The sequence below is a fragment of the Sebastes umbrosus genome, chromosome 8, assembly GCF_015220745.1.
Source record: "Sebastes umbrosus isolate fSebUmb1 chromosome 8, fSebUmb1.pri, whole genome shotgun sequence".
Lineage (NCBI taxonomy): Eukaryota > Metazoa > Chordata > Actinopteri > Perciformes > Sebastidae > Sebastes > Sebastes umbrosus.
In genome coordinates, this window is record NC_051276.1 from 1,702,484 (window position 1) to 1,726,504 (window position 24,021).

Here is a 24,021-nt window from a genome sequence, read left to right on the forward strand (position 1 = left end):
GGAAGACGGGGCCATGAGTGCCCCCCCCCCCCCTGTGATTGTTATCACTGTGTTCACTGTGAATGAAAGTGAAATGAAAGGATGTGTTAGCAGTTTGTAAACCCTAGTTTCAAAACTTGATTTGGATGGTTCCCAGGATGATAGCTATCAGGGGATGTTGCTGTTTGTCTGTTATTTTATGGATGTTTCAACACTGTCTCTTAAGGCTGTATTGTGTGGAGACTACGCTATGACTAAGACAGGTGTACACTGTCTAGACCGACGCAGATAATAGGAGGCAAAACATGAAATGATGTGATAAAACGTGTGAGCACATAACGTAATCTGTTGGCACAAGTATTTATTCAATTAATCCTTCAGCACACTGAAATAATACACTTTCATTAGGAGCATCCGTGGGAATAAAATAAAACTAAACGCTGGCAGAGTTCAAGCCTTCCTCTGTCTGTTGAGCAACATGGAGCAAGTGAATCAGACTATTCTGAAATGAGCTGGGTATATCATGGGCTGCTTTTTCTCTAATGTAAGATGCCAATGTTGTACTGCATTTCCCTTCACAGCCCACTTGTATTGCCTTAGGACAGTAATTAGTGTAAAAATGAATGGTTGACACATCATCTCGTTATGTGAACAAGCTAAATCCATTAAATGAAACACTTTTACACGTTTACAAGGGGGCACAAGCGTGGGAAGACTGGAGGAGGAAAAGATATATATATATATTATAGTGGAAACTGTGAGAAAATCAACTTAGAGCAAACATTTATGATAGGAATCCCAACAAGCTTTGCCATATAGTTTTGACTCAGCGGGGCGGGTACTTAATGCCTAACAAAACATTTAAGTCTGGTTTAGATAAAAATCGGGCTCATGCAATATGAAACTATCCAGGAGCAATCAAGACTGAAGTCTAGGAATGATCCTGGAAATATGAGAGTTAAGCCGAGGGAGGAAGACCGAGTATTAACCTACGAGACTGTTTACATCCGGAAGAGCTCCCGGCTGTACTTGCTCACCATTTTATAAGCATGTACACAATTTAATGTACAGTAGATCAATACATTTCGGAAAATGGCAGCATGCCAGGATGAGTCCACATACTCTACATAGACTTGAATTACCTTCACTGTAATCTTTGTAATAATGTCACAATTACAGTTCATTTGTACTGTATTGGAACTTCCAGACTTCCACACAAAATTTTTATGTAAAGGAATCTCATATGAACCGCTTTTCAAAAGGCAAACAGCAAACTAGGGCTGTAACTAACGATTATTTTCATTGTCGATTAATCTGTTGATTATTTTCTCGATTAATCGATTTGTTGTTTGGTCTAGAAAATGTCCGAAAATGGTAAAAAAAATGTCGTTCAGTGTTTCCAAAATGATGTTGTCAAATGTTTTGTTTTGTCCACATCTCAAAGATATTCAGTTTACTGTCATAGAGGAGTAAAGAAACCAGAAAATATTCACATATTAAAGGTGCTATTGATACATTGATAACATTCAGCCACTAGATGCCGCATTCTCCCTCCTACGTTCCATTGCATTCACTTCACTACAAGTCATTGCCAGGCACTTACCGTCAGTCTCTGAAGATCCAGGGATACCACGTGATACCAGCGTCGTTTTATTATTGGCTCACAAGCCTTGTTCAAAGTGGGAACCAAACGTCAGATATCGTCCACAGAGGTAAACAAAACATTTTGGACCCGCCAAATTTTTTTGAAATGATTAATTTACAATCATAATATTTTTTTTTCAGGAAAAGCCAAATGTCATCAATAAGACCTTTAAGAAGCTGAGAATTTAGACTTTTTTCTTACAAAAATTCCTCAAACCGATTAATTGATTATCAAAATAGTTGGCGATTAATTCAATAGTTAACCACCAAACAATTAATCATTGCAGTTATACAGCAAACACACATTTATTCTCAGCTGAGTCAAATTTGAGTCTAGATTGGATTGGAGATCTATGAGCACAGATGAAGTAAAACAGCATTTTATACATTTTTGATCTTATCTGAAGGAATTGCAAAAGGTTATATTAACTGTAGAGTTATCTCACTTGATAAGTGCAATCAAACCTACAAGGGTTTCACATGACAACAGTGATGTATGACGGGCACAACTATAGCCACAATCTGTCAGTAAAGCAATTACATCCCACAGATAAACACATGGCAGTTACCATTTGGCTTCCCATGGCCTCCCTCTTTAAATGTTACATAGCTAACTCAGTCCAAATCTGCTGCAATCACAGAAAGCCTGACGTGCACGCAGTAACACGTACAGCACAGCAGTATACAGGCGGTGGTTTGTGAACTGTGAAAGGGGCCAGGGTTTTATGAAAGTGGTGACATTATAACATCCTGACACAGCTCCATGGCAACCTACCTTGAAGGTCAGTGCGTGGTTTTCCCGTGTGCATTCGGTGTATGGATATATATATGTGGGTGTCAGCGTGGGTGAGTGTGTGCACATGTGTGTTCATGGCTGTGATGCCAGACTTAATGGGTGAAAACACATGCTCGCCGAGATGAAACAAACACGACACATACGTGTTTGTTTTTTCCTCTTTTCATCCTTGCGTCCATGTTTTCTACCCACGTTTACCCTTTCCCTTAATGTTCACGACCATCTTCTGCAGCTTTTAAACCTTCATACATGCCTTTCTTCTTTTCCCCTCCTCCCACAAGGCCTCTCCCACATGCTATATGCTTCCATTCATTTTTATTTTTTTTGTCCATCTGCCCTTTTTGCCAGTTTTCCTACTCACTTCACTCCTCCATCCATCTGCTGATCATTTGTCCTGGGAGACAGAGTGAGACAGGGAGTGAGGGGGGGGGGGGCTTACATAGCAACAACAGAAGAAAAGTGGGCTGATATTCTTCTGTAATGTGCCATATATACAGGTGGGCCACATGAGGAGGATGAAGTCAAAAGTGCGTAATAGCCCTTTCCTACAGGAGACATGACGTAGGTCTACTGAACACATTTTTAGACAAATCTGGAAGTTGGTTATAGAATGTCATTGAGAAATCAAATGTTCTTAATTAATAGAAATGCTGTTCATAGAGATTCACCGATTGCAATTTTCTTGTCCGATTCCGATTGTCTTTCTTTGTCAGACCTATAATTGACAGCATACACAAAAATGTTTGTAACTTTTCGTTCATGGAAAATTTAAATTTAATAGTGTGTGTTCATAATAAAACATTGACTATTCAAAAAACTTTAAGTTTTTTCCGAAACTGGACCAAGTTACAGGACCTTCTTCTCACTGTCACTCAAACAAATCTCAAAATAAAAGTTCTCCAGGTTACGGGACAAATAAATTCCACCTGAAAATGAATTACAGTATATCCCACTTTATCTAACATGTATTACTTTCCCAGTAGAATACAGGTGCAACATATTTATACAGCAACACACCTAATGGCATTTACATCAAAACTTCCACACCTACGACATGATGTGCGTGTGTAGCTGTACTGTGGAGATAGGTCTGGCTATGCAATACTACTGTGTGAGCGAAGCACATGTTGTGTTTGTGTGTGTGTGTGTGTGTGTGTGTGACTGTGACGTTATACATCTGGTTGGAGGGAGATCGCCAGGGAGCTGCTAACAACCTCTTGATGTTCGCTATATTTTATGTAATTTCCAGTAAATATCACAATATTAAAAGTGTAGCAAGTAGGCTACTCACCTCTCTTCTAAGTGGTTGCGTATCCGTCTGAAATCGAATGCACCGCTGATAGGTAATGGATTCAATGTGGACAGAGAGCGTCCGATGTTACGCGATAGTTGTGCTGTTAGGACGCGGTCACGGTGTTATTGTCTGTAAATTTGACCTGCAAAAAAATGGTATATATGAGGCGATTGGCCAGTCACCGGTCATGGGCAAGCAACCGACAACCGGACGGTTTTGATCGGTGGCCGATCGATCGGCCCATCTCTACTGTTCACAAAAGCAGAGCAGTATTTAGTCTGTGTTCAAACCGGGTCAGGAAGGATTAGAGGATTTGTCAACCCATTCAGATCCACTGTTATTGTGTCAGTCTGAAAGGGGTGTAAGTGTGGGTGTGCAGTAGTCATTCAGCTGTCAGGAGATGGAAATGTACTATGTTTATCTCCTGATGCTTTAAAGGGAGAGTTCAGGTGTTTTGAAGTGGGGTTGTATGAGGTATTTATCCATAGTAGGTGTATTACTTTCAGTAGATGACGGTTGGCATGCCCCCAGCTTGGAGAAACAGACAGAAGTACCGACACCAGAGCAAAGCAATACAGCACTGTGGACGGAGACGGCAGAAAAACACATTATAGCCACCTAAAAGAAAGGCTCACCTAAAAAAAAATCAATATCCATTTAAGTGTACGCTGTATTTAGAATATTTTCATTGCTTTATCTTGCCGTCAAAGAGCCCTCTCTGACGGGGAACTGAACTGAAAGTGGAACTTATGTCTGCTCTCTCCAAAGCCAGCAGGCTCAGATGTTAAAAAAAACTGTATAGATACGTTTATTTTCAGTTCAGTTTGCTGTGAAAATATTCTAAATACAGCGTACACTTACACGGATATCATTTTTTTAGGTGAGCCTGTGTTTTAGATGGCTAAAATATTTTTTTCTGCCGGCCTCATCCACAGCAGTACATTGCTTTGCTTCTGTGCCGGTGTCTACTATGGATAAGTACCTCATACAACCCCACTTCAAAACCAAACTATCCCTTTAAGGTGTTTATTGTTCAAACTCCACTTATTGAGCTGTTGTGCATGTTTGCCCAGATGAAGGTCTCAGTTTCATTAAATCCTTGCATTGGATTTAAGTCTTCTATTCTCCATATTGGAGTTTTTGGCCTTCTTGCACAGAAGCATTGTTTCCTGAGTGCAGTGATCTTCTCAAAAGTAAGTGCACATTTTAATTTAGAAACGCCTTTTATTTAATCCAGCCACAGCTTGTGAAGAGACTCTTTTAGTTCCATTTAAGGTCTACACCAGGGACATTATGTCGCCTAATGCGCCACAAGCATTGTATTGTGAGTACAATGATCTTCTGAATAGTAGGAGAAGAAATGAAAGTGATGGAAAATGGTGCATTTTTCTTTTACAATCCAGTGACTGCTTCAGCTGCTTAGACCACTTTTAGTTCTATTCACGGTTTGCATCATTATGAAGTGTTTACAATGCAAACATGCAACGTTTGCTGGTATCTGTGTTTACACATGCATGCCAGCACAGCCCATCAAAGTGTTTAGTTGTGTAACCTGTACTTATGTAAGCATTAATAATTGCTGCAGACACACCTTGTAGCAGCCATGTGGCTTGTTTGTGTTTATCTAACCTCCTAGAAGACATTCACAGCTAGCTGGCTATTCAGAGCTCAGTGCAGGTAATGGAGTAGACAACAGAGCAAGGTCTCAGCTCTGTCCCTATCTGTATAGGGTGTCCTTCTCTCACCCTGCCTCTCTCTCACATTAAGAAGACATGTTACACGGCTCAGAGACGTTTCATTGCTGCTGTTCTGTCTCAGCTGCCAAATACCTTGTCACTATAAAACAATGACTTATGATTAATGGCAAACACGTCTCTCCCGCTCAATGATGTATAGCTATTAATTGACACTAACTGCCCATGTGTGACCGCGCATAAACTCACATGCATCTACGGGTATGCACACACCCACTCTGGTCCCGGTAAACATGTCAGAGCGTACTGTATTTACAAAGGGATTGAAGTGGGTTTGGGGCAGCAATGTTTCAGGAGAATGGCCCCGGGGTCTGACAGGATGTTGGGGGATGTGTCATTTTTCCCTGACTCCCTTAGTGACGAGCGGAGACATAAAGAAATCCTTTTACACACAGGGAGATGTACACACAGACCCACAAACACACACACTCAGCCATTCACTCACACATATAGCCACACACATCAGTGTTATACACCCATAAAAATGGTTGTTTGGCAGAGCGGCGAGTAGATGAGCTCAGAGGAAGTATCTGTCTGTCTTTTTTTTTTTCTTCTTCTCTGTTTTGGACTTGAGCTGCAGCATGCTAATGCAGACTACATCAAACACTCGCTGGAGCCCTACATCTCGCTGCTTCACTCAGCACCAAGAGCAGAACAAGAACTTGTCTGTCACTGCTCTTAATTCATTGTCTCCCTGGGGCAAAATGAGCGCTGACAGACATAAATGGCAGAAATGAATATCGTAAGATCACAGTCAAGGGTGGCGGTGGCGGTGGGAGAGAAAGCGGGGGATGGAGAGATGTGGGAGAGGGACAGAAACAGAGGGGAGAAGTGTAGGAGAAAGGGTGGAGATGGGAGGTTGAATGAATCTACATGTGAGAAAGAGAGAAGAAGGAATGCATGGGTACGTCCCTGTGTCCCTCACTGCTGACAGTCAGTATATTATACTGGGCTGACCACCTGCTCTGAGCCTGCAGTACACCCTCCATAAAGCTACAGCAGATGGGCACAGTAAAATGCACCATGACCAGCAGCTATGCATTCATATATATGTGTGTGTGTGTGTTTGTTCATTACAGTATAAATGTATGAAAATGTGTCTACATTCACACACACACACACACACCAGCTCTCCACCATGTCCCGGAGGCAATACCACTACTATGTGATACTCTATAGGTCTGATGTCTGCGTGTCTTCTCCCCATCCCCTCTCAGTGCTGTAAGCCTATCAGCCAGTTAGCCAACAAGGAATGTGGCTGTCAACTCATGTAACAAACGACACTCTCACATGTTCTTCCTCTGACTTCAGGGCTCTCTCCTTAGCCGCCTGTCTACCTCAATACTTTACGGGGTTGTATGTAGGGATGCACCGCTCTGACTTTTTCAGTCGCGATACCGATACAGATACAGATACAGATACCTGGGCTTTGGGTATCGGCCGATACAGAGTACCGATCCGATACCAGTGTTTAATTAATAAGCTGTATGCCTCACTGTGTGGAAGTGACTGGGATCATTCTTTTATGTCTAAGGCAACATCAGGCTTGACTTAAACATTGTTTTCCTAACTTTGTAAAACAAAATGTAACACATAAATACATAAATGTAAATTTACTGAATCGTTGTTTATTTTTAAAATAATAAATCGTATACCAGTAACTTGGTAAAGATTCCAGTTTATAATGTATATAGTATACAAACATACTATATCTGAATTGAATAGATCGGCCCCATTGTAACCGATACCCGATCCAGCTATTTGAGTCAGTATCGGCCCGATATCCGATCCGGTGTCGGTATCGGTGCATCCCTAGTTGTATCATGTTCTTCAACTAAATCAGAGTAGAGCAAGAACTTGAAATAATATATATTTTAGAGGACAAATCCGGTTTATTTCCATTGTTTTGGCCATCAATCCTATCGGTACTAATTGTGCATTGTAATCAGCACGTGAATTGGTTCTAGGAACAACTTCACTAAATAGAAATACAAGCAGTCAGATAATGCAGGTTTTTAAAAAAAAAAACCTTGCTCAGTTTTTTTGGAGGGCGACCCTTAAAATCAGCGCCCAAATGTCCATACAGACCTTCTTCTTGTTCAACTATAACCCACCTTACTTACACACACATATTTTACTGTAATGAGGGGTTGTTACCAACATTTAACATGGTTTAGATAATGTGATTAAACCTTTGGCTTGTTCACAACCCGTCTGAACACTTGTGTTTCATGACTCCATGACACTTTGTTGTACGTTGTTTTTGTGATAAACCGAAATGATCCTTCTAAAGCCACCTCTCCCTTTTTGTGACATTGAATCTTTGAGCAGTGTAGGAGTCGAGGTTGTTGCCGACCGGTTCGTGTGATCGTTATGCTGGTAGAGAAATAGTCTGTTGTGTATTATGAGCTGTAATATGAGTAGGGTGGTATTGTCATTTCTTGCCCGTCCCTCAGACTAAAAGAAAAAAAATTTAAGGAGGAATTTAATTTTAAAGTACAGATGATTGGGGGGGGGTGGGGGGGGACATTGGGTGCAGTTACCTGTTCTTCACCCCTTTCCTCGCTCTTCCATTACACTCCTTTGCCATCAGTAATAACAAGGTGAATACCTCTCTGTCCTTTTGTGACTGCTGTTGTAGGCAACTACTTTTTGGCATCAGTGGGCAAAAATTCCATAATAACCTTTCAGCATAATTGAGGTGTTAACTAGACTTCTGCACCTCCTCTTGGCTCTGTTTTCAGGCTTTATTACACGGCTGTGTTGAATACTCCATTCTGATTGGTCAATCACGGCGTTCTGCGGTCTGTAATTTCTGTATTACAGACCGTTGCTATGCATAACAGAACACAACATATCATATTTGCTCCATTTCTACCCACTGCTGCTTTAAGATCAAGCATGATCAATCGCAATCTGCCTCCCTCTGTCTTTCAAGCCTTTCTTTCTGCTCTCCTTTCTCTTTCATCCTCTTGACACCAAACCAATCATCTGTAATTAGACAACTGCACCAACTAAATGGAGAAGTGTTTGCGATGTGTGTCTGTGGCGTATGTGTTGAAAGGTCCTGTTGAATAGGCCTTTACATGTGTACTTTAGTCGGGGTTCAGTCAGAGTTCATCTCCTCTTGGCTTAAACATATTTTCCCTCCGGACCAAAATCAACAAATGATCTTTCACCGGAGGAACATACACACACACACACACACACACACACACATCCGCGTAAGCATACACACTCAACAGGGTATTTGCCTTTTAAGGTCCCAGTGCATTTTTAGTTTCTGGGTTTCTGTGATTTGATTTATCAGGCAACGGAACATTGCCTGAGGATATTGAATTGAAAATATATCAGATGTATGAATTTCAACGTGGAGAGGTGAAATAATGTAAATAGATCTGATTTGGGGTCATGAGCGGGACTGGGCCGAGCGAGACACTCAGGCAGGCGGAAAAGATCAGGAAAGAGAAGGGGTAGGAGCGAGGAAATACAGAGAGAGAGCAGAGGGAAAAAGAGGTAGAGGCAAACAAAGATGATCTTTTCTACTCAGGTAGAGGCTTTGACTTTGTAATGCATGCAGCTGTCAGCAGTGTGTAAGCGCTGCGGTCCTGACAGTTCCTGTCAAAGTCTCAGCAGCTTTTTGTTTCAGGCATTTCTTTTTACATAAAAAGCTCACCATCTTTATACTATTTTGTCAGTGTGCATTCATCAATTGTCCATCCTTAAAGTCAAAATTTTGTCATCACAGTTTTGCAGTGACAACAATGACAATCTCTCTCGCAGTGTGTGCTGTTTTATCCGGAGATGCCCTGAGGTTTAGCCTTGAGAAGTACATATTGGCTTGTATGGTGTTCATACCTTGTTGCCCTTCATGTCGAAACAACATACAGACGGAAGACAAACATTGAAGAGTGAGAATTTCCTAGAGTATATTTTCCAATACAAACAAGGAAGCATTCTGTACAGGATCTTTATAAATCTAGTGTAAGTAATCACTCTCCGACTCTCCAGGGTCACACCTTTGAGCGGTGGCATTCAGAGCAGCGCGCTGGTATGGCAGCGCATTGAAAAGTTCCTCTTTCTATTGAATCTCACTTATTCAACTGGTTAGATAAGTCAGATTGCTCCCTGCCTCTACCTACCACTGAGCTCTTGCTCTCCTCCTTTTCTCTGTCTTTCTCTTTCACTCAGGTTAGCTATCTGTCCCTGTCCTTCCTGCTTTCTGTCTGCAGCCGCCGGTGCACAGCTCACAGAGGTGGCTGATGGGAGTTCATTGGGTACAGTGTGTGTGTGTGCGCGCAGGAGCCCCGTGCACGCGAGCATAGTTGTGCGTGTGTGTTTGTCTCTCTGTGAGTGCACAGCGATGTCACTGGGCTGTGTAATTGAAATGGAAATGAGCCAATCAGCGACTGCAGTGGTGTGCCACCTTAGCCTGCATTCACTTCACTGTTGCAGCTCTCCCAAACTCACTCTCTCTGTTTGTTACTGTGTGTTTGCGAGTGTCTCTATGTATCTGTGTGTGTGTGTGTGTGTTTGTGCTGACAATTCTTGGCCCTTCAGTTTCAGCCCTGAGGGCCTGAGGAGGTGGTGTGAAAATGTAATCAGTTGTAGTAAAGATTATCTCCCTCTCTCTCTCTGTCTCTCTCTCTCTCTCTCTCTCTCTCTCTCTCTCACTCTCCCTCACTCACTTATTCACTAACACACACACATATGCAGCCACCCTCTGTGTCCAGCTGATTTCCCTGGCTCTGTGCTGTGACCCACAGCTCGCTGGGACAGCTGTGGCGGGACAAAGACATGCAATTATCACCATTTGACAATTAGCCTACCATCCAACTTTGCTTCTTAATTACCTATTTTACAGCTCGGAGGCCTCCGCCGCCACTCTCAGCTGCTGCTCTTTACTCACAAGAATAGGAAAGATTGTCGCTCACGCTGTTGCCATTAGTGTGTCGTAAAATAGGGAGTGATTGTGGCGGTTGGGTGGAGTGCATGCATGCGTGTGGCATCGGCGGAGGAGCGAGGGCAACTCGGCGCCAACTCCATCTGGACAATTTCTTATGGGATTTGTAGCAGCTTTTAGCTCTGGCCTCAGGAACATTAATGGAGATAGGTATCACTCTATGGTAGGGGTGGAAGGAAATATAGAAAAAATGGAATATCGTGATATTATATTTTGTGATACTGTATCAATTCTCAAAAATACTTTATCGATTTTTAATTAATAGTTTACATGCAAAGATGAACTCAGTCAATACTTTATTTCATTTGCAAAGATATGTGCCCTCTCAGTGTGTGTGTGTCCTCTCAAAGTAGAGCTATGATGTAAATGCAAATGCAGATCCATCTGTTCTGATTGCATAAAAAAGTATTTTTGTGTTTACTCAGATTTTATGCAATGGTGATATGTTCTTTATACTATGACAGTTTTCCTAAAATTAGATTTTGCAATATATCGCCTTACTTACAGTATGGAAATATATCGCAATATATTGAATCATAACCCCTGCATCGTGATACGTATCGTATCGCCAGAATCTTGCCAATTCACAGCCCTACTGTATGGATTATGGAGTGTTCCACCAAAATGATTTGCCTTTTTTAGTGTTTACTTATAACATGTAATAATTAAAACACTTATTAAAGTGATGCATAAAAAAGCATTTAGCAATTAAAATTGCATTTATTCCATTTGCTAATGTGTCAACCTTCCATATTCCATCTCACAATGAATTTGCCTGCTTTAATTTTTAAAGCTTTCGTTTTGTACAAATTTATCTTTGATTGGCCAGTTGTTATGTGTTGTCACATTGTTGCTTTTTTTGTACACAGTAACAGGTGGGGTTGGGGGTGAGGTGTGGGGGGGGGGGGGGGTCATTGTGTCAGAGCTCAATAGCAAACAACAAAAATGTAATATGCATTTACGATTTAAAGACAGAATACGCAAATATGATTTTAAATTGGTCAGTTTAATGATATTTTTAATCCATTATCTAAATGTAAATGTAATTGATCAACATATAACTGCTTAAGTTTATTAATTGATTATCATTAAACACTGAGAAAATGTATAATTATTCTGGAAGCACGCTCCAGACATAAATATTGCTGACCCAACAGCCAATTTTGATGCAGCTTTCATTTACATTTTCTTTTGTGCCCGCTGGATTAGTTGATCCTGCAGTATCTTTGCAATTACTCTCATCTATTGACCCCAGTGTTACTGTACCGTCTCTACTGCCTACATATTTCACTCTTTGTGATTCTCACAGAGCACAGCCTTGATTTACATTCCATCGGTGAAACCTCTTGGTGCTCCTGTGTCCTATACAGAGGCTGATGTATGTTTGAACAACGCGCGTCCATTTCTATGTGGAGAATGGCTCTCTCCTCTCTCTGGTGCAAAGACTGTTTATAGAACAGCAGCAGCCGATTAAAGCTGCCATCGCTAGAAACAAGACACCAGCCGCATCTAAAACTCCCACATTAGTCCCTTGATAACGGGGTTTTTATAAGGACAATAAACACAGTTTTCTTCAAAATACAAGAAGTTTTCCGGGAGACATCTCGGTGATAATCCCACGCTGAATAGACTTGGAGGAAAATGTACAGCTTTGGCTGCAAACACTGTCATACACATACAGTTTTAGCAGAATCTCCTTTAATGATAAATGCATGCTTGAATAACTCCTGTAAAGACTTGGATTCACTGGGAGCCTGGCAATACTATCTGCATTATCCAGTCTTGCTGCCTCTTTTTTGTATTCCCTCACCTTCTTTTGGAATCAGGTCCCTTTCTCTCTCTCTCTCTCTCTCTCTCTCTCTCTCTCTCTCTCTCTCTCTCTCTCTCCCACCCTGTCTGTTTCTCACCCTCGCTCTCTTTCTCACTTGCTGCCATTAGCAGCTTCTGGCTGTCTCACTGCTGTTCCTTTGCCAATGTGCCAGGGAGCTCACTGAACTGATAACACAAACCTAATGTATGTGCGTGGGTGTATGTGCGTGTGTGTGCATGGAGGCGTGCGTGCGCTGCTGGCTGTGTGTTTGTTGCATTATACAGAATATGTGAGAGTGAGTGTGTTACATGTTACAAATGCCTGTCCTGTCCCTTTTATGTGCTCACTCACCCAAACATCCTCTGCTTCATTTGCAGTCAGGGCCACAAGCCACTATTCTGACTGCTGAGGCAGGGAGAGAAGGGCAGCTGAAACATCACACACACACACACACATGCACATACATACACACACTCATTCTTCTCTCTCACACACACACACACACACACACACACACACACACACACACATACACATACATTCACGCTGGGGCGAGCGGATGGGAGGATGTGACCATTAAGTCGGTGACATTTTAAAGCAGTGAGGGAGATGCATGGCTCTTCCTGGACCTCCACAGACATGTTTTAAATGAGATGTTACAGATGAGCTACTCCATGCCTTGGTTGTAAACACCCTCACATTGGTATTTACCCTACACGGGTAAACACAGAGAACCAACATTTCATGCAAGCTTATGCTCACATACACACATGCATATAAATAAATGCACAGAGCAGAGCCAGTAGACACACATGATCGCATTAATGAGAAATGGCTGTAGTTCGTTTTGTCGCTTTTTGATTATGACATTAATCATTCGGAATAACAACGCAAATGAAGTGACAAGTGAAGCTGCCAAAAAGCAGATTTTGCTCAAATTGTTATTTGATCTTCAAAACAAGTGGTTCAGTTTGCATTGTGATTGCAATTCTGTGTGGTAAACGCAGCCAAGAAGGATAAGCGTTTTCAGCACATGTACAGCGATTTGATCTCAGAAAATCCATTCTTTACAATCAGAACTCAAACATTGAGATAATGAGCAGAGCTTTAGTTTTGAATAGAGAAAGCACATAAGTGGGTGGAAAGACAGCGACACGGAAAAGGGGGCAAAAAAAAAACTATAGATGTTTTTATGCCATTGTGCAGCAGAGTATTTTCATCAGCATCTCAAGATTCAACTGGTATTTTTAGACCGAATGCAAGAATTGTCTCTCTCTTTTGAAGCTCACTTGCCGAATTGTTGCTTTCTGTGCAAAATCTTTACAACATAATAGACATTTTGTACATGAGAGCAACAGAAAAGTCAAGTGAAATGTATGCCTCAAGGGGCTTTACAGTCTGTGCAGTATATGACACCCTCTATACTAAGATTCAGAAAAAAAACGAGAATTACGCCTCAGCCAACCAGTCAAGTTACAGTTTACATCCATGTCTGTCCAAAGTGTCATCATTTTATCCTATTAGACGTTTGTGTGAAATTGTCACAAGTAGCATATGAATTTTTGAGTAATGGCCAAATATGTGTTCTGTGAGGTCACTGTTTGACCTTTGACCACCAAAATGGAATCAGTCCAAGACGATTTTTGTTACAAATTCTAAGAAATTCCCTCAAGGCAATCCTGAGATATTGTGTTCACAAGAATGGGATGGACAACCAGAAAACATAATGCCTCCAGCCATGGCTGTCACCGGCGCAGTGCCATAGAAATGGAAGAAACCATCAGGAAGAGCAACAGAGGAGGGATCCGTCTTACAGGACGGACAGACATGCAGTAGATGTCGTGTGTACAGAATAGACCAACATAGTAAAATTACACTATGGACAATCAGGGTGACACAATTAAAGATAGATTGTAAACAACTGCCCTACAACTTCCGGGTGCCGCGAATGCCAACCTGAGCCATGCGACTGCACAAACGCAACAGACTGCATGGCGAGAGAAAGAGGTCACGATGCTCCAGTATGTTAATCCTGAGGCTCCAGAGTCCTCAGGATGAAATTATTTTAGCCTGTTATACGCTCTTCCCCTTGTTGCGTTCTGGAGATTGAGGAGCCCTTCTTATAGACAGCAGTGGAAGTTTTCAATTAAAAGTTTTGTCAAAACTCTGGTCAGGTTGTGCTCTTACAGCACTAAAGACTGGATCTCAATTATGAACTCACACCACCACCTGGCTTCTGGGTGAAATGAGTCAGTGACACCAGCTGTGTGTGTGTGCGTGATTGACATCGTCACTCTTAAAAACGCTTCAAGTGTGTGTGCTAAATTGAGGGCATCCCTAGCAAGTTTACAGGTGTTCAATGTTTTCTCTGTGAGGCCCCCTATGATCCCGAGGTTAGGGGTCACACAATCCAGACCCAGTCAGAAACTCACAACACAGGAATTGCTGTCTAATTTTGGTTGCTGTGAAAATTCCGAAGGTGAGAGACCTATTTTGTGGGCAGCAGAGAGGAAATTGTGGTTGTGTGTGTGTGTGTGTGTGTGTGGTCGGGTGTGGGTGTGAAGCCTGTGACAGTGTGTGGCCTTTTGATGAATCTGCCTGTATGTATTGAAGCCCTCTGACCCTGTGTGGCCTGTTCTAGATCATTGCAGTTGTAAAGATGCCTCACCGCACAGCCCTCAGGGACAGCCAGGCTCTGTATTTTTCCTATCATGACATTTACTGTCTGAACCCTCCTGTATCCCCCGTGATCATTTTGGTTGTCTGTCTGTATGTTGTTGTTTTTTCTCTTTGTGAAAAAGATCCTCAAGAAAATGTGTCTTTTTTTTAATTAAGAGACCTAAAACTGTTTTCTTGTAAGCATATTTTCTCAGACTTGGATACTTGACTTTGCTATCATTGGGAAGGCAGATGTGTGTATGTGTGAGTAAATATCTGCTGCAATGATAGATTTATAGACAAACCAGCCCACCCAAATTTATTGAAGCCAGAAGATGAGAGCGCTGCTGCTTGTAAATTTCCACACAGCATTGAAAGAGTACTGAGAGATCAAGCCTGCATTCTCTGCATTTGTGCTGAATTCAAACAGCCTTTTTATCTGTGATAATTGAAGCAATGTTGATGCATAAACACACAGATTCACACTGCATTAAAGGTCCCATATCGTGCTCATTTTCAGGTTCATACTTGCATTTTGTGTTTCTACTAGAACATGTTTACATGCTGTAATGTTCAAAAAAACTTTATTTTCCTCATACTGTCTGCTTGAACATACCTGTATTTACCCTCTGTCTGAAATGCTCCGTTTTAGTGCATTTCAACGGAATTGCAACGGAATTGCGTTGCCTGGCAACAGTTTCGGTCCATGTTTACTTCCTGTCAGCTGATGTCGTTCACATACACTACAACCAGGAATAAACTGGGACACATTTAGAGTGTTTACGTTTAAAACCGTGTAATGGTCTAAATATTGTATATTTGTGACATCACAAATGGACAGAAATCCTAACGGCTTGTTTCAAATGCACAATTTCTGAATACAGGCTGTGTGTATTTCTCCGTATATTGAGTGCTTCGATACTTTCATAGTATTTATATAGCACTTAAACCTGCTTTATAATATAAAAAAAATGAAAATCTTACTTTTTACAATATGGGACCTTTTAGATTATAACATTTGTCTAAATAACGTATCAATTCCAAAAAGTTAACCTTTTCCTGTCTCCCCCTCTCTTCTTTTTTCCAACCAGGTTCCATCGTGGAGACTACCACATTGACGTGTGCATAAACGACTACCTGGATGTCTACTGTCCTCACTATGAAGACACGGTGCCTGAGGAGAGGACGGAGCGCTACGTCCTCTACATGGTCAACTACGACGGCTACAGCACGTGCGACCACACTGCCAAGGGCTTCAAACGCTGGGAGTGCAACAGGCCGCACTCCCCGAACGGGCCGCTCAAGTTTTCAGAGAAGTTCCAGCTATTCACTCCTTTCTCCTTGGGCTTCGAGTTCAGACCGGGCAGAGAGTACTACTACATATGTGAGTCATCATTGCTTTTTGCACACCATACATACAGATGGGTGAAAAATTACAGGAAAATGTCTTAGTAAGGTGTTGGGCCTCGTCTCATTTATTTGGGCTTTTCCTTTAATGTATCACCCGTCTGTAGATACAACAGATTGCAGTAACGGTAGTAACATATCAAGGAGCTGCAGTGATACTGATGAAACTAGTCCAGTGGGCAACCTCCAGGTCTGAAAAACGAAACCAATGAGGAAGTGCAATAAACTTGCATTCTTGCAAACAGCCAGCAGGGGGCGACTCCTCTGGTTGCAAAAAGAAGTCTGATTGTATAGAAGTCTATGAGAAAATAAGCCTAATTCTCACTTGCCGTGGTAATCAGTGTTACTGGTGTTACACGGTGGCTTGGCACACTCCAATTACATTACGGACCCACCGCCCCCCCCCCCCCCCAACATCATTTAGCTTATTTTACAGAAATAAAACCCATTTAGTTAATTTTCGCGTATCAGCGCCATGTTATTTATACATGGTCGGTACAAACGCTACAAACTGAAAGAGAAGTGTCGAAACGAAAAACAAAAGCGCCTAGTTGGCAATATTTCAGATTCAAACCCAATGCTATAAGGGAACCATAACGTTAATGAGGTCATCGCCGCGAGGAGGACGCAGCGGTCACAGACGGTGTGAGCAGCACCGGGTGGAAACCTGCGGCCCTGCAGGGAAAGTTCTACCGGGGAGGTCAGACACACAGACACCTGACGTTAAAGATCAAAGTAAGCGCTCTACACACATTGAGCGTCATCTTTACTTGTAAAATATCCGGGGTAACCGGTATCACCGGTGTTCTCACAAGTTTATTAACCGATGGGAAAACTTCCTCACCGTCACATCTCTACTTCACACTTGATTTATTACCTCAGTAAACATTGTAAACATGAGTTTATGGTCTCAATCGCTAGTTTCAAGTCTTTTTGAATACAGCATGATGTTCATTTAGTAAATTATGGTCCTATTTAGAGTCAAATAGACAGGGGATGGTTTAGGGCGCGGCTACCTTGTGATTGACAGGTTGCTACCACGCCGTCGTCCGGTCTGGGAGTTGCCCCTTTCACAGTGTGTTTTCAATTCATGAAAGTTAATTCTAACCTTTTTGGTCGCCTAAAAATGTTTAATTCAGCGTTCGGTTGTACTTAGCTCCACCCTCTCATGTCACTTCTGGTTGCAAAAAACTATGATGGCGACAGCCAAATGCTGAGCTCAAGGCTTCAAAACAGCAGTCCACAAACCAATGCGTGACGTCACGGTGACTATGTCCACTTCATATATACAGTCTATGAGCTGATCTCAATATTATTTTCATATCAATATTAGAAGTATGTGTGTGATATGTTTCCAAGAATTGCACAAAACCCCAAATGCATTCACAGAAAAATACGATGCCAAATAATCTAACTTGACATGGATTACAGACCTAGATGGCCCTTTCCTGACCTCATGTTTTTCCTTTACAACAGCAGAGCAAGAGAGATAGAGACACACACACATTACTCCTAACCCATGTTTTCACAACTTCACCACAGAGCTTTGAGAGTGGCATTACAGTGATCCTCGTAGACGCTTTCATGCTGTGCTTTCAGCCGAGCTTTTCACGCTGCTCTCATCGCTCGTGGAGAACTCTTCCCTAAAATGGCAATGGAATTCACGGGGGAGTTAAATTGAGACAGTTTGAAAGTTATACCTCACTTCCCTCACTGCTGCACAATACTGTATCCCTCAAAAAGGAGTGCCCTCCTCTCTGCATTATGTTATTATGCTCTTATTCAGCTCGCGTTGGATGTTAACTTGTCTACTTCTTGGCATAGAAACCGAGCCTAACTGAGTTCATCTGAAGTTGAAGCCCCTGGGAAATGAGGCTTTATCAAAGCAAGGTGAGAGAGTGGAATTGAGCAGAGTTGGTCCTCCCACCACCGACTATACGGAGGAGTTACTGTCGGTGGGCGCAGTCGCCGCCACTCGCTCAAAACACATTTGTCACAGGCAGGGTTTGAAATGAACTTTTTTCACTTCCTGCCACTGTGGCAGACGAGTAGTCTGCCACTCAGAAATGTTATCTGCCACTTTTGAAATCTCTGCGCTAAATGAAGGAACAAGATTTTAGATCTGAAGTCATTCAATGTTCGACATATTTTACATAAAAAACATTATATACACGGTAAATTACAGTGTTCAAATTACACCGTGGAGGGAGGGTACTGTACACAGTACTGTACTGTACTTTGTTATTGTCATAAAAACACACTATTCAAATGATTATGAATATTTAAATATTTGCTTTGATTCAAAAAAATCTTGGAAAGTTGTTAGGAAGTTAAACAGGTCATAATTCTCTCTTTAATATCTATTTTATATTGCTGTGAAAACATCTCCTTCAAACAACTGGATTTATTCAAGTTTCTCGCCAAAACCTTAATTTTACGAGATTACATTTGAACACATCATGATAACGTTGTAATTTACCTGCGCCCAATCGTCCTTTTTCCTGAGCAGACTTTGAACACATAATAATAACTGAATGTCACCTCCGTTAACGTTAGTATCTCCGCTATTAACCAATCAGGACGGTGCTGCTAACGGCTGCTAACAGGTCACGTTATTAACTCTCATCCTGTTGATTTTAATACAGATTTGTTGTTCACACTGTCGCATTATCAGGGAAAAATAGGATGCACCCCCTCAGGTTTAGTATTGCCATGCTGTTGAGCGCTTTTTTTTCTCTCTGCCGTGTCTCCGGTCCAAAACAAACTGAAACATGATACAGCGTGAGTATGCATCATTGTGCAGCGTAACTGACGGAAAGCATCGATAAGAGGAATCGATAGTCACTGAGGCATGAGATGCCGAGGAATCGGACAACTACGGTTCTCTATTCCCATCCCCAGCGTATTCCCTGCCTGCCAAAGTTGCGGGTGATGATTTCAGACCCTGGTCACAGGGCCGTATACGCTGATATTACTAAATGGGAAGCATGGTTATGTTCTCATATCGGTGGCATTAGTGCAGTATCATGCAGTGTAATACATTATTGCTTCAGCTGTTGAAGGGAAGTTTAAAGACACTTTGTGGGCCAATGTATTGGAAAAACTATATGAATTCCTTCTCAGCGAGGGGGTGTCAGTGTTTGACAGTTAACACTCTCCTGCTAAACGCTGCTGGTTATGCTATACTGTTTATCTGTAAAGTTTGGCCTGTGGTTTTAACGCAGCTCTAGATGGCTGTCAAACCCCCCGCATCTTTGTGTTTTCTTCTTCTCTCAGAGACAGTGTGGAAAGAGTCGGGAGCGTCGCTGAGACGATCTCTACACGCTGAGATCTGTTTTCTAAATTGGCACCTTTTTTATGAAGCAGTTAACCTGACAGCCAGCCAAGACTTCTGTCCTGTATTCGTTTCACGTGTTTCGCTCTCCCTCTCGCTGCTCCGTTACACTTTAAAGACTGGACTAAAAACAACAACAGCGTGCCTCCCTAACGTTTGCCGTTGTTTCCATGGTGAATAGGTGATTTCTCTCTCAAGCTTGTCCACAAAACAAATAGCCTGAGATCTTTTCCAGAAGCCTTTCAACAACCAGGTGTTTGGCCATTTGTCTGTTTAAAAGTAACCAGATTTGCCTTTGCTTTTATAGCCAATTTGCATTGACAGTCATACTAAATGAAACAAGGGAAAAATGGAAGTTGGGGGACGTAGATGGGGGTTAGGGAAGGGTTACGCAATTCATCCACTCCCTCAAGTCTCTATTTCTAACATATATATATTTTTTCCATTTCTGTTGAGAGATGCTTGTCCTAAGGGCTGGATTAAATTACACTGCGACCGACAGGGCTTCCATGGAACACATCCATTCTGCTGTAGCACGCCATATTGGTTTAGTGGCCCGCGGCTTCATTGGCTATTGAATGATTCTAGCGTATAGCCTCTCTGGCTACTGTGGCGGATATTAAAGTCATCTAGCATGAAGTCGTCTGACATGTGATTTCCCACCGCCATTGTGTCCGGCCTGTCCGTACGTAGCAGGGAAGACGGTCTGCTGATGGATTAGACAGTGTCTTTAGTGGACAGAATGTAGAGCTGAAGGAGGAAGATAAAGAGAGGGAGAGAGGTAGTTACATTACTACACCTGCCAATTTATCAGCAACATCTGTTGCTACCATCATCATCATCATCATCATCACCTGGGGGAGTCTTCCTCATGCCCTGGCAGTAGAAGCATGCAAGACCTTTCAGCTTGCATTGGGTTACATCATTTTTATTCTCCTTTAATTCAGTGATAAATACAACTTTCTAACTGAGGAATAAGTAAACAGGCTGCAAAATTAAATCAAAACAGGGAGTTTTTCAAAAGAGTATTGATTATTATCTCAGGGATTACATTTTAGCTTAACATATTATTATTATTATAAATATTCAGGGTGGCGAAAAAATAAATTAAAAACACTTGCTCAGGCTTGATTAGCTCTAATCTTGTATCTTGAATCATTTTAAAAGAGCAAAACTGAATGCCACAGTGAACCAGAAGCAGGTCTGTTTGCAACATCTGGTCATTTGAGATGGTGTCAACTTTTCAGGCAGATTTTTCAAGTTCTATTTCCCTAGTGTACTGTATGCTTACATGCCCATACTTAACAACACCAAACTAGGTCCAACTGCTTTTTCCTGTAGTTTGTTTTATGGGTATTCCTCCACTCTCACAATAACTCCATTGAATTAGATGGTGAAAATAGCATTTCCATTTATCCTCTTATTAAAGCATCAGCGGGTAGAAATGTAGTAAATATTATAAAAAAAAAATATTTTTATCAAACGTTCACTATATCCTGACAGTAGTGCATGAGACAGGTAATCTGAAAAAAGTCATGTGCCTCTGTATCTTCCAGTGCTCCTTATGGCATCTGCAGGATTACACAGACCGTCTACGAGAGCCGGCTGTCAATCACTCGCAAACTCCGATGAAACGGTCAAGCTAGGCAGCGCTGATCAAATATGAATCAATATTATGTTAATGTAATGCCTATTTCTCTCCTCAGATGTTCTCAGAATCATTTTAAAGTGTAATGTTTGGCTGTAAAATGAGAAAGTTTGAGATCATGCAGCCATGTTGAGATCAGTTGAGGAAATGCCAAGCACCGCCCACCAGCCGGAGCACAGCCAATAGGAACGCTCTCTCTCTGAAATGACCTGTGATTGTTCAAATTCTCCCGTCACGGGCTAGATGTTCTAAAGCCTGAAAGCAGAGCCATGAGGAGGAGCAGAAGTCTAGTTTTCTCTCAGAACACTTGAATTACAATATACTGAAAGGTTATTATTGAATTTTCGCCCAATGATGCCAAAAATATACTGCCTACTGCAGCTTTAAGTTCTTTTGACTTACATGTTAACAAAACATTTCATAGCATCGCTTCCATAATCCAGCAGAAACAGAGCAACATGGCCATCCCACTTGAGTCAATTTCCCCGCTACCTGTTGAATTTCAATATTCGCTCACATTTTGGCCCCGGATAGGTATGTCAACATATTGGGTTACCTCGGTCAGAGCTTACAATATTCAGCCAGACCCGAGACAGAAAACAGTGTCTGTGTCCAGGAACAATAAACCTGACATGATTGCATGCATGTTATTTCTGTAGCAAAGATACTGTTGGGCAGTTGTCAACTCTTAATGGTTGTGATGTGACTTGAGCAAACAGTAGAGTCAACATAATGCTCATGATGTCTCCTGCTTGAAATTGTCATCACTTGAAATAAGCCTTGCACTTACACTTGAGCGGCGAGGCTTATAGAAGTGAAGATATCACTTTTGAATGAATTGAAATGAGAATATTTTAGTTTAATACTCTTTAGGGCCTACAAAGTGGGGGAGTCAAATGTCCTTTATTGCCTTGCCTGCTCTAGTGCACAACCTGAATTTACACTTTTTTTCATCATTAAATATTCATCTTATCATCTCCTACTGTGCATAGAAATGTTTAAGTACCCAAGGCCAAGTGTCTAAATAATGAAGTAATTAGTGACTGATTACAGTAAGTCAATATTTAAACTCAATTAATGTGGACATTACAGCACAAACAGTGCCTACAACTACTAGCTTCAACATAGCAAAGGCATTTCTACTGTACAGTATAAGGTATGATGATAATCTGCAGTTCAGCACAACACCCAATAGTCAGTCTTTGCCCTTGTAGCCCATTTACCTCCATCGTGTGAATGCGTGGTGTAGCGTAGCTAACAGAGAAAATCGTATGCATCATTACCCGCTCAAGCTGGCCATACTGCTCACCTGCACTAAACAGAAATGTCAGTGTGTCCAGAGGCAGAGGCCACTATCCATGAGCACATGAGCCAGAGGTTAGCAGTAGTTAATTGCGAATGGGCTCATGCACTTGAGACATAATAACAGTATATCATCTATGGGAATCCATGAAATGCATAATTTCTTCGGTGTTATAGCACTGCTGTAGAAGTACATTCTTAATAAAAACAGAATATTTATTCACAATCAATATGTCACTGATTTAAAGGTCCCATATCGTGCTCATTTTCAGGTTCATATTTGTATGTTGTGTTTCTACTAGAATGCTGTAATGTTAAAAAAAACTTTATTTTCCTCATACTGTCAGCCTGAATATACCTGTATTTACCCTCTGTCTGAAACGCTCCGTTTTAGTGCATTTCAACAGAATTGCAACGGAATCACAACAGAATTGCGTTGCTAGGCAACAGTTTGGGTCCATGTTTACTTCCTGTCAGCTGATATCATTAACATACACTGCAACCAGGAATAAACTGAGACACATTTAGAATGTTTATGTTCAGAACCGTGTAATGGTCTAAATATTGTATATTTGTGACATCACAAATGGACAGAAATCCTAACGGCTTGTTTCAAACGCACAATTTCTGAATACGGGCTGTGTGTATTTCTCCATATATTGATCGCTTCGATACGTTCACAGTATTTATAAGCACTTAAACCTGCTTTATAATATAAAAGACATGAAAATCTCACTTTTTACAATATGGGACCTTTAACTCATGTATTCATTTAGAGTAACCAACGTTTAACCACACACAGAACAGCAGAGACCTTATATATAAACAGTGCTCATGTACACAGTATCAGAATATTAATCTTTGCCTCATCTCTAATAACTTTCTGTAGCTAAATGACCTGAGGGAATGGGGGATGAAAAATCTGCCCTCGGTGACGTGATTGATTTGCGTTCTTGTTTGTAGATGAAAATTAAGCTGTCAAATCATATTCCAGCGGAGAAAATGCCCGTTAATGGTGTTTTCGCCCTATGAGTTCGATGCGGGTCGAGGGTTGATTTGTTGCATCTCTGATAAAATTAAAGAGAGGAGACAGGGTTCTGCTGTCATCTGCTTCAACAACAGAAACAGCTTAATCAACGCTAGCAGGACGGAGGGAATTTACTCAAATGGAGGTCATAATTCTTCATTTTTGTTAGTGTCAGCCTCCTCTCTCTGGCAGGTAATTGAAGACGAGACGATAGCTGGAGTCAGTCAGGAGCCTGATCTTTGTGGAGACAACACCCAGCTGTGTTTTCTCTACAGTTGAACACAAGACATAGATGAGAAAGAAATAATTAACAGAGGAAATACATTAAAGTTGTAAAATGTACCAGACTCCGGTAATGTAATGATGGCCACATATTCAAGCAATTCTGCAAAATGTATTATTGTA

General features: G+C 41.5%; 1 protein-coding gene across 2 annotated transcripts in view; it reads left to right on the forward strand.

Moving 5' to 3' along the window:
- efna5b (ephrin-A5b) overlaps nt 1-24,021 on the forward strand; it is a 113,425-nt gene that overhangs the window by 72,339 nt on the left and 17,065 nt on the right. For both annotated transcript variants that reach the window (XM_037777259.1, XM_037777260.1), the window contains exon 2: nt 15,990-16,282. In XM_037777259.1, coding sequence (XP_037633187.1) covers nt 15,990-16,282 — 293 coding nt within the window. The remainder of the gene's footprint in view (nt 1-15,989; nt 16,283-24,021) is intronic.